At 36.7% G+C, this 20,004-nt stretch overlaps 1 protein-coding gene across 1 annotated transcript in view; it reads left to right on the top strand.

Moving 5' to 3' along the window:
* SPOPL (speckle type BTB/POZ protein like) overlaps window positions 1–19,669 on the top strand; it is a 33,983-nt gene extending 14,314 nt beyond the window's left edge. The window contains exons 2-11 of the mRNA XM_051623389.1: window positions 2,192–2,326; window positions 2,488–2,609; window positions 2,875–3,026; window positions 5,366–5,493; window positions 8,723–8,900; window positions 8,998–9,053; window positions 10,732–10,854; window positions 12,988–13,130; window positions 13,215–13,268; window positions 15,365–19,669. Coding sequence (XP_051479349.1) covers window positions 2,249–2,326; window positions 2,488–2,609; window positions 2,875–3,026; window positions 5,366–5,493; window positions 8,723–8,900; window positions 8,998–9,053; window positions 10,732–10,854; window positions 12,988–13,130; window positions 13,215–13,268; window positions 15,365–15,509 — 1,179 coding nt within the window. The 5' untranslated portion in view covers window positions 2,192–2,248 and the 3' untranslated portion in view covers window positions 15,510–19,669. The remainder of the gene's footprint in view (window positions 1–2,191; window positions 2,327–2,487; window positions 2,610–2,874; window positions 3,027–5,365; window positions 5,494–8,722; window positions 8,901–8,997; window positions 9,054–10,731; window positions 10,855–12,987; window positions 13,131–13,214; window positions 13,269–15,364) is intronic.
* The last annotated feature ends 335 nt before the right edge of the window (window positions 19,670–20,004 follow it).

The raw sequence follows: 20,004 nt of genomic DNA, 5'->3' as shown, positions 1-20,004 counted from the left end.
ATCCCCACCTAAGTCCTGGTGAATTAGAGCTGAGACAGTTCTGTGCATCTCATGTAAATGACAGTGAGGAATGGGCTGTATTTCTTCTTGGATTTAGCATTGGAGAATTGAAGAAGAGCAAATAGGTTCAATAAGGCAGAGGTAAGCTGTTCTAAAACTTTCAGGATATGTTTCTGTCTAAAATCCATCATGTATTTGGGTAACAGCTTCAGTTGTTACCATTGAATAGGATGTACTTCAAGAAATAATAGTAATAGAAGTACTAATATTTGCTTTATGAAAGAGGGCCATTCACAGGTGTCCTTCTCAGAATGGTTCTGTAGAGAGAATCAAACCAGTTTGTAAACCTGTAAACAAGATTTATGTAAACACAGCTTCTGCAATACATGCAATTCCCATTGAAAAAGAAATAAATAAATGGGGCAGACAAGTTCTGTTATCTTAAAATTAGAGTAGCTGTTAGTTACTAGTGTTCATTTATGGAAAGTGCTAATTAAGTACTGAAATTGCCATAATGTTTTATTTGAAAAGAAAAGTCACTTGAGAGGCAGCTGGATTGTATTTGTGATTACACTTTAATGTCTTGATGATCCATATCTTGCAGGAGAGCTATTAAGTTATTTTTTTCATCTTGTCATAGTACATCTCTTAGTAGAGATCTGCTAAGGGATCTGATTCTGTAGGATCTGCTTCCTCATCTGATAAAAACAGAATCAGTTTTGTGTTCAGGGTTTTATACATTTGCGATGCAGACTGATTCCCGTGTCAGCAGGCTTAAATGTGGAAGGGCTAATTCATACTGCAAGTGAGAAGAGATACCAGAAGGGCAGGAGGGAAAGCACCCCCTGAGGATCATGGCAATTCAGAGAATTTTTCTTCCTGTGGGAACAGTAAGCTCATTCACATTGTGACTGAATTACTTGTGGTCTTGCAGTGTCTTCTTACCAGTGTGTGCACACAACCTTGTTTCTAGGCAGTGCCCATCCCTGGAGGAAGAGTTCCAACATGAATAGTGATGTGCAATCACAGCTTTTGAGTGAGACAACTAATGTTGTTCTTTCACAAGTAAAAAGTCCTGAATGGTGAAGCTCTGAAATGTTGCAGAAAAATGGTTGTCTTCTGATCTTGCTTTAGTGATAGCAGGATGTGTTTAAAGAAACTTTCTGTTCTAAGAGAGAAAATGTATTGTGGCAGAAGCAATTGTGATTTTCATCTGGTTTGATCAGGGTTCATTACACTTCTTTTTAGCAATTTAATGGAGCTGCTTAAGTTAGAAGCTGTTCTTCTGGCAGGAATCTGTCTAGAGAGTCAGAAGGCCTACCTGAAGGAGAGCCAGCCCAGTAACCCAGAGCTACCCTGACAGGCTCCCCTTCTTTCATTAGCTGTGTACAAAGGCTGGTGCAAGTAGGGCTTGACTAATTACAGGTCTGTAGCTAGATGTGATTAATCTGGGCATGTGACTCAATTTCTAATGGGCAGGAGAAATTGTAGTGCTCTGGTAGGTGATCATCCATAACAAGATTGCTTTATTTGCTATTAGAAAGTTCTTCAGACTTGGTGAGTTGACATAAACTGTTTTTCAGCTTTGGGCTTTGATAGGGAAATGAGCATGTGGCTGTGGTGATTAGGGTGCTTTAGTCAGATCTGTTGGTGTTAAAGATACAAGGCAACTCTGAAAGATGTGTGAAGAAAATGCTACTTTGAGTGCAAGTTTCTTACCCTCTCTTGAGAAATCCTGGGATTCTGCTATTCTGCTCCTGACTGGCCAGGTGCTCTTTCAGGACTCAATTAAGCCTGTGTGAACAAATGCATTAGTACTAATAACTGCATGCTCACAGGGCCCTAGTTACTCTCCAAATCAAAGGAGAAGATCCCGAAGAAAGTTTTAACAAGACTGGAATGGTCAAGGTGGTAATTTGCAAAGGTGATGTTGAAATAACAACATTAATGTTAACTGTATGATGCATAGGTGCTTGCTTACCTGAAGTGTTGCTTGAGGATTCACCCTGTAGATTTTGAATACAAGTGGTCATTAATGTGTGACACCTAGCTTGGCCAAATACCAAAGCCATTGTCCTCTTGAAGTTTAATTTTAGATGCATTGTTTAGTAAACACAATAGTATGGATATAAAATATGGATTTTTTTCACACTTAAAAGGGTGAACAAAATATGTGAATTACTCTTTTTAGGAGAATTACTGACGTTTGGATTGCTATCTTGATACTATAAACCTGCAATAAGTGGCAATGTCAAGGGTTCCTACCCCACCTCCTCCTGGGGAGATGTCCAGTGGACCTGTGGCTGAAAGCTGGTGTTACACACAGGTAATCTATGTAAATTACAATGGCTTTATTTTCTAGTTGTAATAATTTTTTTAAAAGAAACCCTAAACATACTGAGTTGTGCTGACAGTCTTAACTAGTTCTCATAGTTATGCTTGATATGTAAGTTAATTTCATTGAAATTTTCTACATCTTTTGTTCAGGTTAAAGTAGTAAAATTTTCCTACATGTGGACCATTAATAACTTCAGTTTTTGCCGAGAAGAAATGGGTGAAGTTTTAAAGAGTTCTACCTTTTCATCAGGGCCAAATGACAAAATGAAGTGGTAAGATCTTTATTCTAGCAACTGCTTCTGGCTTTGTTTTGTTTTTTTCCCCCCCACACTTGCAAAAGTTGCAAAATTAAGTTGCAAATAAATATGAAAACTCGTTTCCCTAATGCTACAGGTATGGGTTTCTTCTAATCTCAAAGTCTCAACAGTCATAAGGGAAGCATTTGTTTGGGGAGCATGTATCACTGTATCTCATAAATATATTTCTGAATTTTTCTGGGTATGACTTTAAAATGTACAATTTCTGCACTTCTTTCAGGTGCCTGAGAGTGAATCCAAAGGGATTAGATGATGAAAGCAAAGACTACCTGTCATTATATTTGCTTTTAGTCAGCTGTCCAAAAAGTGAAGTCAGAGCAAAATTCAAATTTTCCCTGCTGAATGCTAAAAGAGAAGAAACAAAAGCAATGGGTAAGGGAATCTTAGTGTATTGCATGTGGATTTGCCAGCATGTCCCAAAGAAAATTAGCATTTTAACTTTTTATTCGGTTGAGAACAGATTTTAATACTGAGATAAACTTCAAAATATCTTTAAAAAATATCCTTTTAGAAACTTAATTGCGAATCTTGTTCATGTTTCATACATTTCTGATCACTGAGGTATGCTAATTCTGTCCTGAGCAGTATAAATTAGAGTGCATTACTAGGTGCTGTCACTCATTCTTGTCACTTTGCTTTTCTTGCTTCCTGCTAGAAGAGGTGTGTTTGCTTCTTTCTAGCTACACTGGAAGTAAGTGTTTGATTTCCATAGTTAATTAGGACAGACACTCGTGGTTGTTTTTTTTAGACACTCCTTTACAATGTTTTGGTCTATTTCATCTGACTTATACTGTAATCAGTTCAAAAACATGAGTCACGTACCCAAGGAATCAGAATACTTAGGAATAACTGGGGATTTAATTTCCTTCTTGAGATGAAAAATGTGTGGTTCTTACTTTCAAACTTCTAAGCACAAACTTAACTGGAACAACTTTTTGGGAAACCTGGATTTCTCATGAAAATTGGTAATTTAATGCTGGTCTTAACTGAGTTTATGCTGTTACTAGTCTCATATGTGAAGAATCTGTCTCCTTTTCTTCCCTCTGCTATTCCAGGACTTCACAGATCTTGCAGGTTCTGAATTTCTTGGGAAATCTGTAGTTCTCTAGTACTCTTACCCAGAGTTCATGCTACCTTCTCCTTACGTGGCAAGGCCCACTTGTAATCCTTAATAAATCCACAAAACTGAGTTCAAATCTGAAAAATGATTGATTGGACTTTTTTGGAAGAGAAGTAAATGTATGTTTCACTCTGTATTGATCCCCTTCCACTGGTGGAGTTGGTTCCTTCAGTCCCTGCAAGCCTGCTGGTTCTGGAGCATCTATGAACAAAGCTATGCTTTTCTGCATTTGGTGGATCATTACTTTTGCCTTGAGACACTCTTCCAGATCTGTAGTGGATTGGTGTATGTAATTAAATGAAATTACAGTGTGTAATACACCATCAATGTTTTGAGATAATCATAGAATTAGATTAGGTTGCAAGGGACCTCTGGAGGTCATCTATTCCTAAACTGCAGCTTGAAAGCAGGGTCATCTGGAGCAGTCTGCTCAGAACCTGGTGTGCTTTGAGTATCTCTGTGCTGTGTAGATGAGTTTGCATGCACTTCAGAGAGGGACTCAGTTTTGCTCCTTCCCCAGAAAATGTACTAGAGCTTTCTTTGTAGTGCTGTCCTAAAGGGGGGACACGAAGTGTAGGATGGAAGGATTTTGAGAACAAGAAGATTGTGTCAAGTATTACTTTAAATGCCAAAAATCACGAGGTGCTAAAACCTGTAAGTTCTTTAAGTTGATGTGTCTTCAGTTTCTGCAATAGTAGCTATCCTGTATTTGGCAGTACAAAAATTATAAACATCTTTTAATTTTGGAAAATTACCAACATAAATCTTATTTCTTGGATTTTCCAGCCATTTACCATCTGCTTCTGGAGATGCTTTGTTTTTATTTATACAGTATAATCATGCCTGACTGTAAATGTCCTTTGATAATTCATACATAGACTGCTGCTTCAAGTGATAAAGCTGTGTGTAAGATAGATAGCAAACTAACCTTTTAACCTCATTAGAAAGAAGAAAAAATACATTTCCCCTTTTATGCTGCTTTATTCTTGTAATTTCATTTACAAAAATTGCTACTGATAATTTCATTTCAGAGGGTTAACACTAGTTCTTGCTGATAACAGTAAAAGCTACCAAATTAACTGTAGTGTAGAGAAGTCACTTTCCTGATGTCTTTATTTTGGGCATTGTAGAAGAATGCTAACTATATATATATAATTAACAAATCTGATGGATTAAAAAAGGAACTGTCATAGCTATGGCTAAAAGGTAAACACAAATTATGTCTCTTAATGACCAAAGAAATAGTTTGTTACTTGAAAACTTTTATTTCTGTTTTGCTTTTTTAGTGCTTTTACTGAATTTCAAAATAATTTGAGCCTGTGAAACATGATTTTTCATTTCAGGAAGGAGTCAAACCAGATTGTTATGACAACTGCGGAAGTGTTGTCAGAATGCATTTGCAATGACAAATTAATTGTAATGGTAGTTCCCTGTGAACAGCTTCTGTTTTGACACATTGGCATTCTTAAACATTAACTGAAAAAATCTTCTCTTGCTGGATGGTGCCTTAGATTAACCTGGATTTTTTTAGGTGTTGTTATTTAATGTTGGATTTAACTTGCTTTACTTGTACATAACTGTTTTTTATCAGAAAGCCAAAGAGCGTATCGATTTGTGCAAGGCAAGGATTGGGGTTTTAAGAAATTTATCCGAAGAGATTTTTTGCTAGATGAAGCTAATGGTCTTCTACCAGATGACAAGCTTACGTTATTTTGTGAGGTGGGTATAGTTTTTTTAAAGTGATAAGCTTTTAAATAAAGTGTTCTCTGCTCTAATAAATAGAGGTTTGTGGTGATTTAAGCACTAATATTCTGTCAAAGTTGTATTCTGTAGGTGATAAATATCGTAAGATACTAAATTCTTTGCCTTGTCTGTTTTGGTTTTTGATGCATGTACCCTGGAGAGGAAGAGAGTATAGAGAGTAAGACTGATTTGACCACCTGTAAAACATTGGTCTCCTTCAGCAATCTGCCAGGATTATGTTAGAATTGACTATAGAATTGTTTATGCAAAAAGTGGCTGATATGTTTGTAGAAGTAGTATTTTACTGAGGTCAGTTTTATTTTAAAGAAGTTTTATTTGGAATTGTAGGATTGTTTTTCACTGCATTAGAAAAAAGAAATGTCTGCATGCTGGTTTGCATTATAAAGAGAACCAAACCATTGTCAGAATCTGTGTTCCCGTAATGTTAGAGTTGATGGCTTTACAAATGAACAGATCTTTCAAGCAAATGAAACATTTTATAGTAATTGTTACATTTGGTTTTCTGAACAAGTGCAGGTATCAATGCTGAGAAACCATACTGAGAGAACTCTGGTATAAAATTAACTTTATAGCATATTATGGGTCACTTTTGTAATATCAGTTATGTTGGTAACCTAAATTGTCATATTAAAATTCAGAAAAAACCTCTTCAGTGTTAAAAATGGAAACTAGAGAAAGTTGCAGTGTAAGTACAGTGTATGTTAAATATACATTGGCCAGTTATCTTTGCTGCCATAAAGTGATTAGGGGCTTAGGAGGCTGATAGATACTCTAACTGCTAATAAGTTTGCTTTGATCTGTGTATTTACAGAAAATGTGTAAAATTGTCCTGGCAAGATTACAATTTAATTATGTCATTATACTGTGTAGGAAGAATAATTGAAATGTGGCCCCTGAGACTAGATATTGCAAATATAGTGCATCTTATTTTCACTTAGACAAGTTAAATTAGCTGCATTATGAATTTGTTATGAATACAATTATTTGGGTGATAAAAGCAGATGTAACAAGTGGTTTATGGTTCTTTAAAGATACTTCTGAGTGTTTTTTTCATTTTAGCTTGTGCTGGTAATGAATACTTTGATGTAAATGAACAGCTCTTAAAAATAGTGATTGATTTTGGAAACGGGTCACTATCTAATTTTAGATATAAAGTTTGTTTAAAAAAAGTAATGGAACAAATACTGAAATTTCCAGAGACAAATAATGTTATTTAAAATTTTATGCTGATATTTAAATAGAACTGTTTTCCTACAAAACTTCTTGATGTTTTAATGTGAGTTGCTTTTGTGAAGTGTTTGGCCTACCCTGATTATAAATGCTGAAGGAAGCACAGCATTTAGATGTGCACAGTGAGCATGTTAAAATAACTTCTGGCTTGTTTCAGGCTTCAGCAAAAAAAACACAATTGGAAATACAAATGTTTTTAAAATTAGCTTATTCAGGTGTGTTCTTCTGGCTCTTCAGCTGTAAGTATTTGTATTTAGGGTCTGTAAAAGCTGTTGCAACCTGTAAACAATACGTCAGGCCATTCAGGTGTGAGATAAAATTTTGCTTCAATTAAAGTCAAGATATAACCCCCTTGAAAGGGTCGTTTGTGTTGTACAGCTATCAACATATATTAGAAACCATTCTAAAACAGCAGAAGCTTGGAACACCAGAGATGAGTTTAAGTACACCTAAGGAATGTGGAGGTGACCTTCTATCTATAGCTAACAAGAGGTTGCTGTGTGGACAACTTGGATCATGAACTTTGAGTCAAGCCTCGGGAGCAGCAGAACCCTCACCTTTGACAACAGAAGGCTAATTTTGCTAATCTAAAACTCAGTTTGTATGTGAATTTCCTAAAATCACTTTACATGTATGAAAACTGAAACAGTGCATGCTGTACCTCTATAGATATTTCAGTGTTGCGAATGCAGTCTTTCTGTGAAAGTGGGATTTTGCAGGGCTTTGGGATATTTTTTTCCTTTTAAAAGGTGGAAGAATATAAGGGACTTTCTTAGAATCACAAGGGGATAGGGGATGAAACAGGGAATTGGGCAATGATTCAAATCCCCAAGCTGCTGTCTTAATTGGATCATCCTCCTCCTCTGGATTTTGGTTTGCAATGCTCTGACTTCTGTGAAGCTTAGCTGTACTATTTTTGCTTTATGCCAGATTTATTCCAGATGCTGAGCCTCTGGAAATCAACCAAAGCACTGATCTCAACAGTATCAGCATTCTATATTAATAGCCCTAATTTTCTGTATTTGGGAGATGCAATGATCAAGATCTTGCAGTATGACTCTCTCCTTCTTTACAAAGGTTTTAATTTCAGGTGTGTGCTCTCAGGCAACAGAAATAAAACCTGCTAAGCTCTTCTGTTTTCCAAACATACTGATTAAAAAGACTGAAAAAATCAAGTAAGAATGCCATGGTGCTGTTTATTTCTTAAGTCAAGGACTTAATAATGGGGAATAATGGCAGTATATATTTTCTGTACAAAAATTACATCTTGTGAGCATGTGTTTCATTTTTGTTGTTACTTGCCTATCGCATTTGTACTTTATTAAATTCTATTTCTAAAATAATAGCTTTTAATCTTGTTTGGAAGACAATCACTCATGATTTTTCTATCAGCTGGACACAGTAAAATGAAATAATGAAGGAGCCATGTTACTTGCACTTAGTTTCATTATCAAATTGTAGGTTAAGTATGGACTTACTGGATATCATACTATTCAGAATTTCTGTGTTATTTTTATGAAACTTTGGCTTTGTCATCATGATGGTCTTTTCAGAGTTTTATATTGTAGATATTTTACTGAGGCATGTGGAGAGTTTTGAACTGTTAATTTGTCTCTGAAGTAGCATTAACATTTTTTAATCCCACTGGCATCTCAAGAGCCATATCTGTCCTTGACTTACTTAATTTGCCATCTCTGTCAGGTGGCATGTGGTATTATGCTCTTTCTTCTAGTTAAGATTGACTAAAAGCACTGTGTTAAGAGTTTCTAAGTAAAGTAGTATTTATTTTACTTAAAATTAACTGTACAGCATTGGTTTATGCTTCTGGCCTAATGCCAGAAACCACTGTCTTTTGCTTTGCTTTGTAATTGCTGAAATAAGCAATAGGTACTGTAATTTAATTATTATTGGTATGCAGTTATGAAGGAGTTGTCTTGCTGTGATTTTCTGTTAGGTAAGCGTGGTCCAAGACTCAGTAAATATATCAGGACAGTCTAATACAAACACTTTGAAGGTACCTGAATGTCGACTAGCAGAAGACTTAGGGAATCTCTGGGAAACAACAAGATTTACAGATTGCAGTTTTTATATAGGAGGACAAGAATTCAAAGCTCATAAATCTATCCTTGCAGGTACTTTCTACTTTTGTATTGCTATCATTTTGTAATTAAAATTGCTACAAGTTTTAGATTTGATTACATTTATGTAATATTCATCTTCTTGCTACAGCACGATCTCCAGTTTTTAATGCAATGTTTGAACATGAAATGGAGGAAAGCAAAAAGGTAAGCCTGACTGAAAAGTTTGCATGGAAATATTTTACATTGTGAAAAAGGGAAAAGTTGCAGGCAACTCCCAAGTGTTGCAAATTGAGAAAGAGGAGTACTGCATGATGGTGCATGAGTGGAGGAGGTACTTCTCCTGGACACTTCCCTGATGAGTTCTGCAGGAGTTTCTTTGCGTAGAAAGGGCACATGGAGCCAACTGTGGAAAGGTTCTAGAGGATTTGTTCTTTCAAGTCATGGCATCTGCCTTGGATCAGGCTTGTTGGGTTTTTTTAACATTAGCTACTGATGCAACTGGCCTAGTAACCTCTGCCCCTTTTTACTTTAGTTTATACCCTCACATAAGCCAATTTACTTGACTAGGGTTTTGCTGTATTCTATTTAGCCATTTGATATAGTAGCCAGAACAAACAAACAACAGGTGAATTATGAGTCAAACAAATCCCTGAGGCAGTGAAGCACTTGGGCTGCAGTTTCTGCAGGCTCTTGACCTGTGAGAGTGTTTTGGATGGATAGTTATGGATAGTTACTTAATCAGCACAGAGACCTGCTTCTGCTTTCATGCACTTGTTATCTTACACAGTGAGGAGTTGTTTGGGTCTTTCATGAAGATGGATATCTAAAATGGGTTGGTTGTAGGCACAATCCATGAAAAGGCAAGGAACTGATGAGCTCACTAAGGGATCATAATAGATGATCATCATTTAGTCTTGGAGGCTGCAATGATGCCACTTCTGTGAACAAATACCTGAGATGAATGTGGTGCTCTAGTACAATCAAGTTTCACAAACATGGTATTTTTCTCCCCAGCACTTCTCAGGAAACTTTCATAGGTAGAATTAGAACATTGGAAGCATTTCATTGGGATTTCTGTAGTGAAAGAAACTCAGACATGTTCCAGCTTGAGTGATGTGCTGTGCCAGGGGCCTTTGTCTTCACGTTAGCAGCAGATCTGCAGTGCAGCCCAGCTCCTGGAAACTTTGTGGTTCAGTGGATAGGAGACCAGAACATGCACTTCTCATGTGCTGACAGCCTGTGATTTTTGTACTCCATTCAAAAGTCTGGTGCTTGCTTCTTCAGCTTTGACATAATTTCCTACTTCGTTAATTTCTTACAGAGGATACTATTAGAGGATGGAGTCAAGCATGCAGCACCACAGATTTTTTAGAAGGGCCTTTTGCTACATGATATCAGTCAGATGTGCTGCTTTGTTTGCTTTTTGGATTCTGAGAACAAAACATAGGTTGTGTTGGCTCAACTTAAATTGAGCCAAAAGTAGTTCACTTAATTCTGTTTGCTGCTCTGACTTCTGATGTTCCAAGCACATCATTGTTGTGTTGGAAACTCAGCAGCACTTTTACATATTCCTGAAACTATGCCTTGATTTTTATGTACAGCCTCTGTGATAGAGTCCAGAGTTAGACATTTCTAGAAAAAAAAGTTGCAATTAGTTGTAACTACCTAAGCTTTTCCAACTGGTTTCTACCTGACTTTCAGAGCTACTGTTTTAGATTACTTTCTTCTTAATATTCTTGAATGTTAAATTATATTTGTAAGGATTTTGTATGATAGATGGTAAATGAAAACTTGTGGCGTGCATGCAGATGATATTTGGTATGTTCACTTTAAAGTTGTAGCTAAATTTCAGAGGCTTTTATTGATTATTCTTCTTTACCAGAATCGTGTAGAAATAAATGATGTAGACCCTGAAGTTTTTAAAGAAATGATGAGATTCATTTACACAGGAAAAGCACCAAACCTTGAAAAAATGGCTGACAATTTGTTGGCAGCTGCAGACAAAGTAAGTAATTGACTTCTACGTTCTCATGCCTGATGTTTGCGTGTGAAATGATCTACAAAGAAAATGTCTTTTTTTTCAGATCGATCTGTATTTTGGTATTTTTTTTAAATACGAGAAACAGATGTCATCAGAAACAGAGAAAGATGGGAAATAATAGGCTTTTTTAGTGGTGGAAAGATGATAAATCTTTCTTGTCCAGAAGTGTTTCAGATGTTAATTGTTTACCATTCATTTTTTTATATATAAATGAGGGATTATTTATATGACTTGCAAAATTAGGCTTGAATGAAGTGTCTTCTACATCTGTGTATTCTTGAAGAGGGTTTATGCAAGTGTTTGAATTAACAGTGCTCCCTAAAGTACTGCTACTTCAGAACTACTACTGCTACTTCATCTATTTCTCTTCCCTGAAAACTGAATGGTTCTAGCCTTTCATCTCTTCTGTATTGGTATCTTGTCTACTCTAAGTTGTTGCTCTGGGAAATACTTTTTCTACTGTGTGGTTTTTTTAGCTGAGGGGACTTAAAACTGCCTAGCCATTATGATGAGATTGTTCCCTTTCACAGTATAATTTATAGTTTTCTAAATTTTTAAAAACTTGACCCAGTACCTTTTCAAGTTGGAATTTTAGTTAGCTATCTGCAGAGGACACACTTGTTTCCTGAGAAGGTGTAAGTAGTTTAGAATTCAGAAAATATTCACTTCAGTTCCTGTAGTACAAAACCTTTTCACTCTCAGCTGGGAGCATGGCAATTCCTTCAACTGGCTTTGCCATTTCTGCGTTTAGTGATGACATATCATGAATCCTAATTTAATTCATGTAAGATCAGTCATCCCAGTAGTTAATTTCAAGAAACCATTACAGTATTTTTTTTTTTTGGCAACTTAATGTGTTCTGTTTTTTCAAGATCTCTTGATCTGGCACTGTCCTGGCTTTGGTGATTTACCTCTCTCCTTCTTTTTGCCTCTCATTGCCAGCATCTCATCTTCCAAAACTGTTGATCTTTTGTCAAGTTTCAGTACACCCAAGTGGGAAGGTGAAATGTTGTTTTAGAAATGCTGGCTTTTATTTGGGACTTAATTGATAAATGTAGAGAATTATAATTACACTTGTGTGATTGTCTGCAATAGCAGGAAATAAAAATTGTGAGCTAGGAGGTTCCTGTAGCATTTTGTAGCAGTTAAAAACTGCTAGAAGCTTTCTACTATTCCTTCTGAATATGAAATAACCTAAAAATGAGTGTTCTGCATGTTACCAAAGGCATTACACTGCTGTATTACCTGGTAGGTACAGATTTGTTGTAATTGATATTTACTCTAGAGGCATCCTGAGGAGCAGTATAGTAATAAAATGGAATAAAAAAGGAGTAGGTCTAGAAATGGAGAAGTTAGGCCAATAATCTCACTTTTCTTTGGTAGCATTTCTTTATTGTCTGGAACAGTTGCTAATAGAAATGCACAAGTGGCAACTTGAATATATGCCACTTATACCTCTACAGTTCTTTTCAGACTTGAAAACTGAAACTAAACAGGATGGGTAAGAACTCGGTAGAAATGTGTACAGCTGAATGAAACCTGCTTAGACCATGGCATCCTTCAAAAAAGCAGCAGGTTATTCATTCAAAATATAATATGGAAATGTAATTATTTGACATCCATTATCTAGTAGGCTCTGTGAAAGGTATGGAAGAAATGAAGGAATTCGGAATGGGGTGGGGATAAACTTGGAATAAGCTAGTTTCAAACAGGCTAATGTCTTTTACTTTGGACTGTTTAATGGAATTTTCCATTGCACAATTTCATGCCCCTTACTTTGAGATGTAAACCTGTATAATGATTATTTTGATAAAGAGGTTTTGTCTGTTCCTTGCTTTCCCTCTCTTTATCAAACTGAGGGAAAAGCAAAACTTCTAAATAAGTTATTTTTGTTGCTTTATAAAACTTCTCCCAGCGAAGCATTTGGTGCAATGCTGGTGCCAAGCCCAATGCACGTCTTGCCACTTGATGATTCTTCAGTGCAGCGTAATGAATTTTGAATTACCTGTTTGGAAGCAGTTTGATCTAAAAACTGTAGAGATCATGGTAGAAAGAATGAGTTTGAAGAATGATTAGTGTAGTTTTTTCTTTTATCAGTATGCACTGGAACGGCTGAAGGTGATGTGTGAGGAAGCACTCTGTAGTAACCTCTCGGTAGAAAATGTTGCTGACATTCTTATCCTCGCAGATTTGCACAGCGCTGAACAGTTAAAAGCACAAGCAATAGACTTCATTAACAGGCAAGTAGTACTTGAAACTCTCTAAATACATTTGTGTTTATGCTTTGTGTACCTTTTCAATATTAGCACAGTTCTCTCTTGCAGGTGCAGTGTTCTTAGACAACTTGGGTGTAAAGATGGAAAAAACTGGAATAGCAAGTAAGTTGCCCTGCCTCGTGATGTTCTGTACAAACACTGCTAACTAGACTGCAGATCTTAAGAACTGTTGCTTCATTTCCACACTACTGGGGCCAGTCACTGACTGTAAGTAAAGCAGGATTCATCAGGTGCTACCCCAGTGATGGTTGTCACTTCCCTTTGAAGTGATAGGGAGAGAGTATGAGATCTAACAGCAGCTAATTTTCATTCCTCTCCTAGGGACATATCAGTGGTGTGAGATGGTGGCTGCAACCACCACAAAAGAAGGGAAGCCATTCTCTTGACTAACCAGGTTGCCTGGAGGACTGGCAACCCCAGTGTGGTTTCAAGACTTGCTTAGGTCAATCTGAGCCTGCAGTATTTCCAAAGAAAGGAGAGCAGTTGCTCTTTTTGCCTTCGGGGAGATGTTTGTGCACCTTCCCACATGCCAGCACTAGTACTGTGGAGGCCACACAACTAGTCAGTCAAGTCCCTCTGATCTGGCTGACTCTGCAGGTGCTCATGCCTACACTGGAAGTAGGTTGAGAAGATGTGGCTCAGACTGTAGGACTGATTGCAGCATAGACTTAGAACAGCTCAAGTGAATCATGAAATAAAAGACAGCCTGCTTCAGAATAACAAGGGACAGGCTGAAGCAGTAAAAGGACAGCAGGGCACCTCTTACTGCCAGAATCTCCAGATAAATTAAAAGCTCGGTTTTACCAGTTACTTTTAAAAATAGTGTTTCTCCTTTAAAAAAAAATAATAAAATATTCGTGGGCCTAATGATTGAACATGATGTGGAAAAGGAAAGGAGCGATAGGAGAGAAATAATAAAATGCCCATAGAAAAGCTAGTAAAGATAAGTCAGAATACATAACAATGTTAGCTAGTTGATGTGTTCATTCTCAAGTGATTTTGAACTTACTGAGCAGACTTCTGTATTGGATAATTGCTAGAAAAATCCTGGTCATCTTTGCTTCAGCTAAAACATCTACAATAAATCAGGGCAATAATGTGAGATGATCTGGCTTAATTTAATGACTCTGGGCACCAGGGAGTTTAAACTTTGTTATTGTTTCTCAAGGCACTTACCTTTACTGACCTGCAACAGAAGATTAAAGGCTTACCTTAAAAATCTGTAAAAGGTTTTTGAGAGAACATATAGTCTAGAGCTCAGCTACTAACTTTATGCTTGACTGTGTTCCTGAAACAGTATGAAGATGCTCATGAGAGGCTTGAACATGCAGGGCAGTGGAAGGTTGGGATTGATGCATAAGCTGTTGGTTCCAAATTACAGATTCATCCTGTGTCAGTGTGACATGCATTCCAACCAGTGTAATACTCTTCATGTGCAGAGTGAATTTTATGCTTTGTTTTATATTATTTCACAAAAAAAGTAAAAATATACATTGGTTTTGATCTCTTTGATGTCAATGTGATACTTGCTGAAATCTGTTGTTGCTTCTGTATTGGTTAAAAATCAACAGAGACCATTGAAAGCCATTCTGAATGCAGCCCATGATCTTGTACTGAAGAAAGAGTGAATGTTCTCAAGTATGTTCCACTGGTACTCAGACTGTGAGCTCCCAGTGAAGGGTTCTGTAGGCAGCCAGCTAATCTGTCTTGATAGCTTTTTCGGGCGTATGAACTGCATCATTTTTGCTAGTTTCAGCTGATTCATCTTGTCATCCTTATCTCTCCCCAAACTGAGCAGGCCCTTCAATGTAATGAGATCATCAGGTCTTCCCCTGCTTTTCTATGCTAGACCTCATCTTCCCTAGTTTTCCTCAGCACGTTTATTGTTTTTCCTGAGCAATCATAAGGCTGTTAACAGTGTGCCCAGAGTTGGATGCAGTTCTGTAGCTGAGATCTTGCTGATACTGAGTAGAGCAGAGTGAGCACCCTGTGTCCTACATGTGTTGGTATCAATATCCCCAGACTGCAAGTTGCTCCTGCTTTCCACTGGCATCCTTTCTGGCATTTGTGAAGCCTGTTGTCCTTTAATGCTCAACTCCTCCGCTGCAGTCGTTCTGCCTTGCCTGCTCTTCTCCACTGTGCTTTGATGCATTTGGTTTGTAAAATTGTGTGACTATTCTTACTACTTCTGTTTTCAGCCAAGCAACAGACATAATGGAAACAGCAGGCTGGAAGTCCATGATCCACTCCCACCCTCACTTAGTAGCCGAGGCCTTTCGCGCACTGGCGTCTGCGCAGTGTCCACAGTTTGGCATTCCACGCAAACGGCTAAAACAGTCATGAAATCTTCCATGAACTTTAGAGAAATTGAATTGACTCTACTCCTCCATGTCCAGAGGTGTTTTCACAAACCATAACGAGAGTTTTTGTTATCCTTGTCCACAGAACAGAAGCTGAAAAAGCCTATTGTTTGCTTTTCAGATGGATAATTTATGGTTTAATCCTCAGCTTTAAATTAGACTGATTACTCTAATTCACTGAAAGGCCTTAAATTATCTTCAATGACTCTCTAGTCCATATAGTCTAATGTATCTTGATTTTTTTAATTATTATTTTTTAATGTGCCTTGTCTTTTTGACTAGGCTCTGCAGGATTGCACTAGCTCCATAATGCAGTAAAGTTGATAACTGAAGATTAATTTTTGAAAGGGATCTTCCATTATTTTCAGAAGAAAAAAAAAATATTATTATAGTTTGGTCCTGTGCTAACTGGAAGGTTTTAACCAGCCTCTCATTAAAAGTGCTTGAACCAGAGGCACATAATGTACCCTAGACAAGTGCTAAGTATAGAGAGAGCCTGTTTACCTTCAGCGAATGCCTACAGGCTATTTATGGCAATATACTGCTTTGAACATAATTTATTTTTCATTGTGGGGGCAAATATGCAATGGTTTGGCCCAAAAATGTATTTTCATTACAGTTTGTAATGCTTATTGTGTGTGTGTCAAAGCTGTCGAAACGGTAAGAAGAAACACAGAATAAACCTCTTGCTTGTGTTTCTTGATGGTCCATCATTAGTTTACATGAAATGCAGAACTGAATGAGAGGTGAAGAGTTCAATGTGAGAACAGAATAATACTGTGTATGGAAAACAATACATCCCACGTGTATGGTTACATAGGAAAGTAAAGGATGCAGAGGATGACCAAATGTAAATTGAAGAAATGGGCCAAATGGATTCCGAATATGCACTTTTAATGTGTAACTTTTGTATGTTGTGTGGTACATATATATTTTGCTTTTAATGAATTAATGAGGTACAGGTAATTGTGGCTTAACTTTTTAGATACAATTGAAGATGCCCATGGCCACAGGGGATTTAGTTTTGTTAGAAAAGAAAGGCATGTCTTTTTGAGACTCAATCGAAGGTGGCTATTGCAAGCTTTCATATTTAAGTAACAGAATATTTTCACTTATTTGAAAAAGGCTTGTGAATGGTAAAATTTTGAGGGGATTTTTTTCCCGTTTTGACATCTGTGCACAGCTTCCATTAACACCTAAGGAGGTTATGTACACATCAAGAGGAATATTTCCCTGAAATGTCAGATGGTGTTGGCAGGCAGAGACTTGCTCAGTCTTGCATTTCAGTTACTGTACTAGCATTGTGGATGGTATTGAAGTTCTGCATAATGTGAAAAGGATGAAACATTTGTAAACTGCTTGTCACGGGCCAGTTCTTTATGATATGAACCTTAGCTTTAATATCAACATCCTCAGTGTTTGATAGCTTTGTTTACAATTGGGAGGAAAAGTCTGCAGTAGTGCACACTCTAAATGTTTCCTGAGTTATTACCTTGAGTTTACTGTAATAGTGATAATATGCTATTTTTCTTTTTTGGGAAGACTTGGGTTTAGCAGTGGGGAATGGGAGGAGATCTCACCTAATTTATAGACATATTTGCGTAAGGGTTTGTTTGCCTATTAAAAAAGTTATGCAGGGAGGAGAGAGGAAGAATTTCAGGTTGTTCACTATCTTCAAATCTATCTCCATCCTCATTTCATTAAGATTCATCTGAATTGCTCTGGATGAAGCTTTTAGAGGAAAGAGTAGATTTATATGCTGGCATCTAGTAAACCATTAGGAAAGGTAAATTGGAATAAATGCCCAGTCCAATTTTGAAGACTAAAATAACCTGTAAACATGCATTTTCTTCTGACCTTCTAACTAAATCTTTATGATTAGATGGATAAAGTGTAAAATCAGAAACTTGAATAGTACGTAAGGCATCAAATGATATATTTACAGAGAGTTATCCTTTTATCAATTTTAAAATATTTATCTAAAATAAGATCTCTTAAGCATTCTTCACAATAAGTCCTGAAGGTAACTGTTCCCACCAAAATAGTGGTGTTTTTGCTGCACTCTGTGATGTGTTCAGACTATATATCCTCATGTTCATCACTGGTAAAACTTGCAGCTCTAACATACAAAGTGACTTGAATATTTCATGCTGTAACAATTGTCCAGTTCAGCTTGTTCTAAAGTAACAACATACAATAATCAAATGGAAAGCTTAAGGACTTCTATGAAAACTGTTTTTTAGAAGCTTAATAGCACACTTTGTACCAAAAAAAATGTCAAACACTGTGCTATAATATTATCTACATTATAGAGTGTCCACTTTTCCAGTCAGGCAGTGTATATCATACATTACACTAACAGGAAAACACCCCAACCAACAAACATGATAATGGATATTATTTATTATGTATGTTTTCAAATTTTGTCAGCTCTTAAGAAAAGGTAAAACAGTTGCTGTATTCTCAAGGGAGTGCACTAAATATTCACCTCTTTGATTCTTTAATTAACTACATGCAGTGTTCTCACTGGAACGGGATAGCTGGTAATTACAACCTTCTCCTTCAAATTCAGTAGCTTGTGATTTCAACCTTCTTCAGATTCAGTAGCTTGTTTTCATTCCCCACATCTCAAGAGCTTGCCCTTCAAACCCTCAGTTGTCAGTTCTAGGTGCAGCAGGTAGAAAACTGTCTAATAGAATGGACGTTTTTTTCAGGCTGAAATCTTAGGGATTTTTGTCTTAGTTTTATATCCAGATTAGGAATATAATGTATGAAGGTGCCATGTTTTGGCTTGCCAACACTACTCCCTTGGATATATGTGAACCACCACTTCCATACTGTTCTGGGGAGCACCCTGCATGTGTCCTGTGTGTGCGTGTGTGTATGACTGTGCGGTGTTTTTTGTCAAGAATGACTTTCTAAAAATAAGGACTCAATTTGCTGTTAAAAGGCTATTATGTATTATATATATAGATATAATTTTTTTTTTCTATTTGAACCTCTCCTAAGGAGATGCTTCGAGTGGAAGATGCTTCAATGAATAATCCTTGTTTCCTTGTCCATTTACTGCATGCAGAAATATGAACACATTGTGCCTTTTTTAGGGAATGGTTGTCATGAATGGAAGATTTAACAGGATACAAGATCTTTTGAAAGGTATTTTGAAAGGTGAAGGAGAATGCTATTTGATACATGATTGAGACAGAAAAGTTATAAATTGCCTGTTTAGGCCCTGTTGCATGTTGATTCTTGCTTCCTAAATTCAGTTTCCCTGAGGTAGAAACAACACGAAAAAGTGGAATAAATATTACAGATACAAGTTGGGTAATGGTATATTTTTGTGAAAAAATGAAAATATGTGCTGTTACAGGAGAAGTGTATGTCAAAATGTGATAATCATGGACACAAACTTTGTTTTACAAGTTTCTCTAGTGATGATGTTTTTCTAAACATTGAGTATTTAGTATAAAATTCACCTTTGCACAGAAGGTCAGTAGAAGGCTTACCTGGAGAATTGTTCCTTTTAAATCCTCATGGAAAGGTTTTTCCCTTGGGAGAATAAAATGGTGTGCAGTATTTGAAACTGTGTTTCACAAAAGACAGTGCATTGCAATTGTGAGGTATTGCTGCCTGAAATACTGTTGAATTTTGTTGACTTTTACACTTGGTTAAAATTCCTCAGCCTAATGTTTATTTGCATTTGTAATTGACAGATGAAATGTTAACTGTCCTCTTGATCTGGTGTTGATAGCCTGTTTAGTGCAGAGTTGAGCTCCCAAGTTAGTAAGACACTGGCTTAGTCTCACACCTTGGCTTCTGCATACAGTAAATGGACCATGTTTGTAAAGGGAATCCACTATTTCAAGTGTTTTGCAAGGAACTTCACCACATTTGTAACCTGGATTTTGAAGGCTTAAAGATCAGTGAGTCCTATTTTAGAAATTAAACCAGTGAAATGACTTAGACCTGTTTTGGGGTGGAGATGATTAAGAGAATTCAGATATATGTAAACAGTTGTATCAAACCATCCAGCCTTTTTTTATCAGCTGATGTTAATGGTGAAATACTTTTTGTACCTTGTTGCTGAAAATATTTTTGCGTTTCAGCACATCAAGTTACAATAAAGTTGTTACTTATACAGAAGTGTCTGTGTGGCTTGTATTTGTTTTTTTTTTTTCCTGTATATGTTTTCCTTTGCTTCTCTTATTTGAGAAGGGTATTTTACCAGCTGTCAATCAGTCTAGTGTAAAATATACTGCTGTCCTTTTGGAAACCTTTTTGGAGAGGATCATATTGCAGTCTTGCTCTGATCTCCATTAACTCAGATATTTTTCCATTTTGACCCTTTCCAATAACTTAGAGCTCCAAACAGCTTATGACTTGCCTTCCTGAGAAATGACTACCTTGGCACAGACTATCAGAGCTGATCCTGTGGTAATGAAGATGGGCTTCATGGTTTAAGAGATATGGTGACTTTT

Source organism: Apus apus, chromosome 6 (assembly GCF_020740795.1).
Source record: "Apus apus isolate bApuApu2 chromosome 6, bApuApu2.pri.cur, whole genome shotgun sequence".
In the NCBI taxonomy this organism is placed as follows: Eukaryota; Metazoa; Chordata; class Aves; order Apodiformes; family Apodidae; genus Apus; species Apus apus.
The sequence above is the reverse complement of the archived record's forward strand: the minus strand, read 5'-3'. Positions and strand labels throughout refer to the sequence as shown.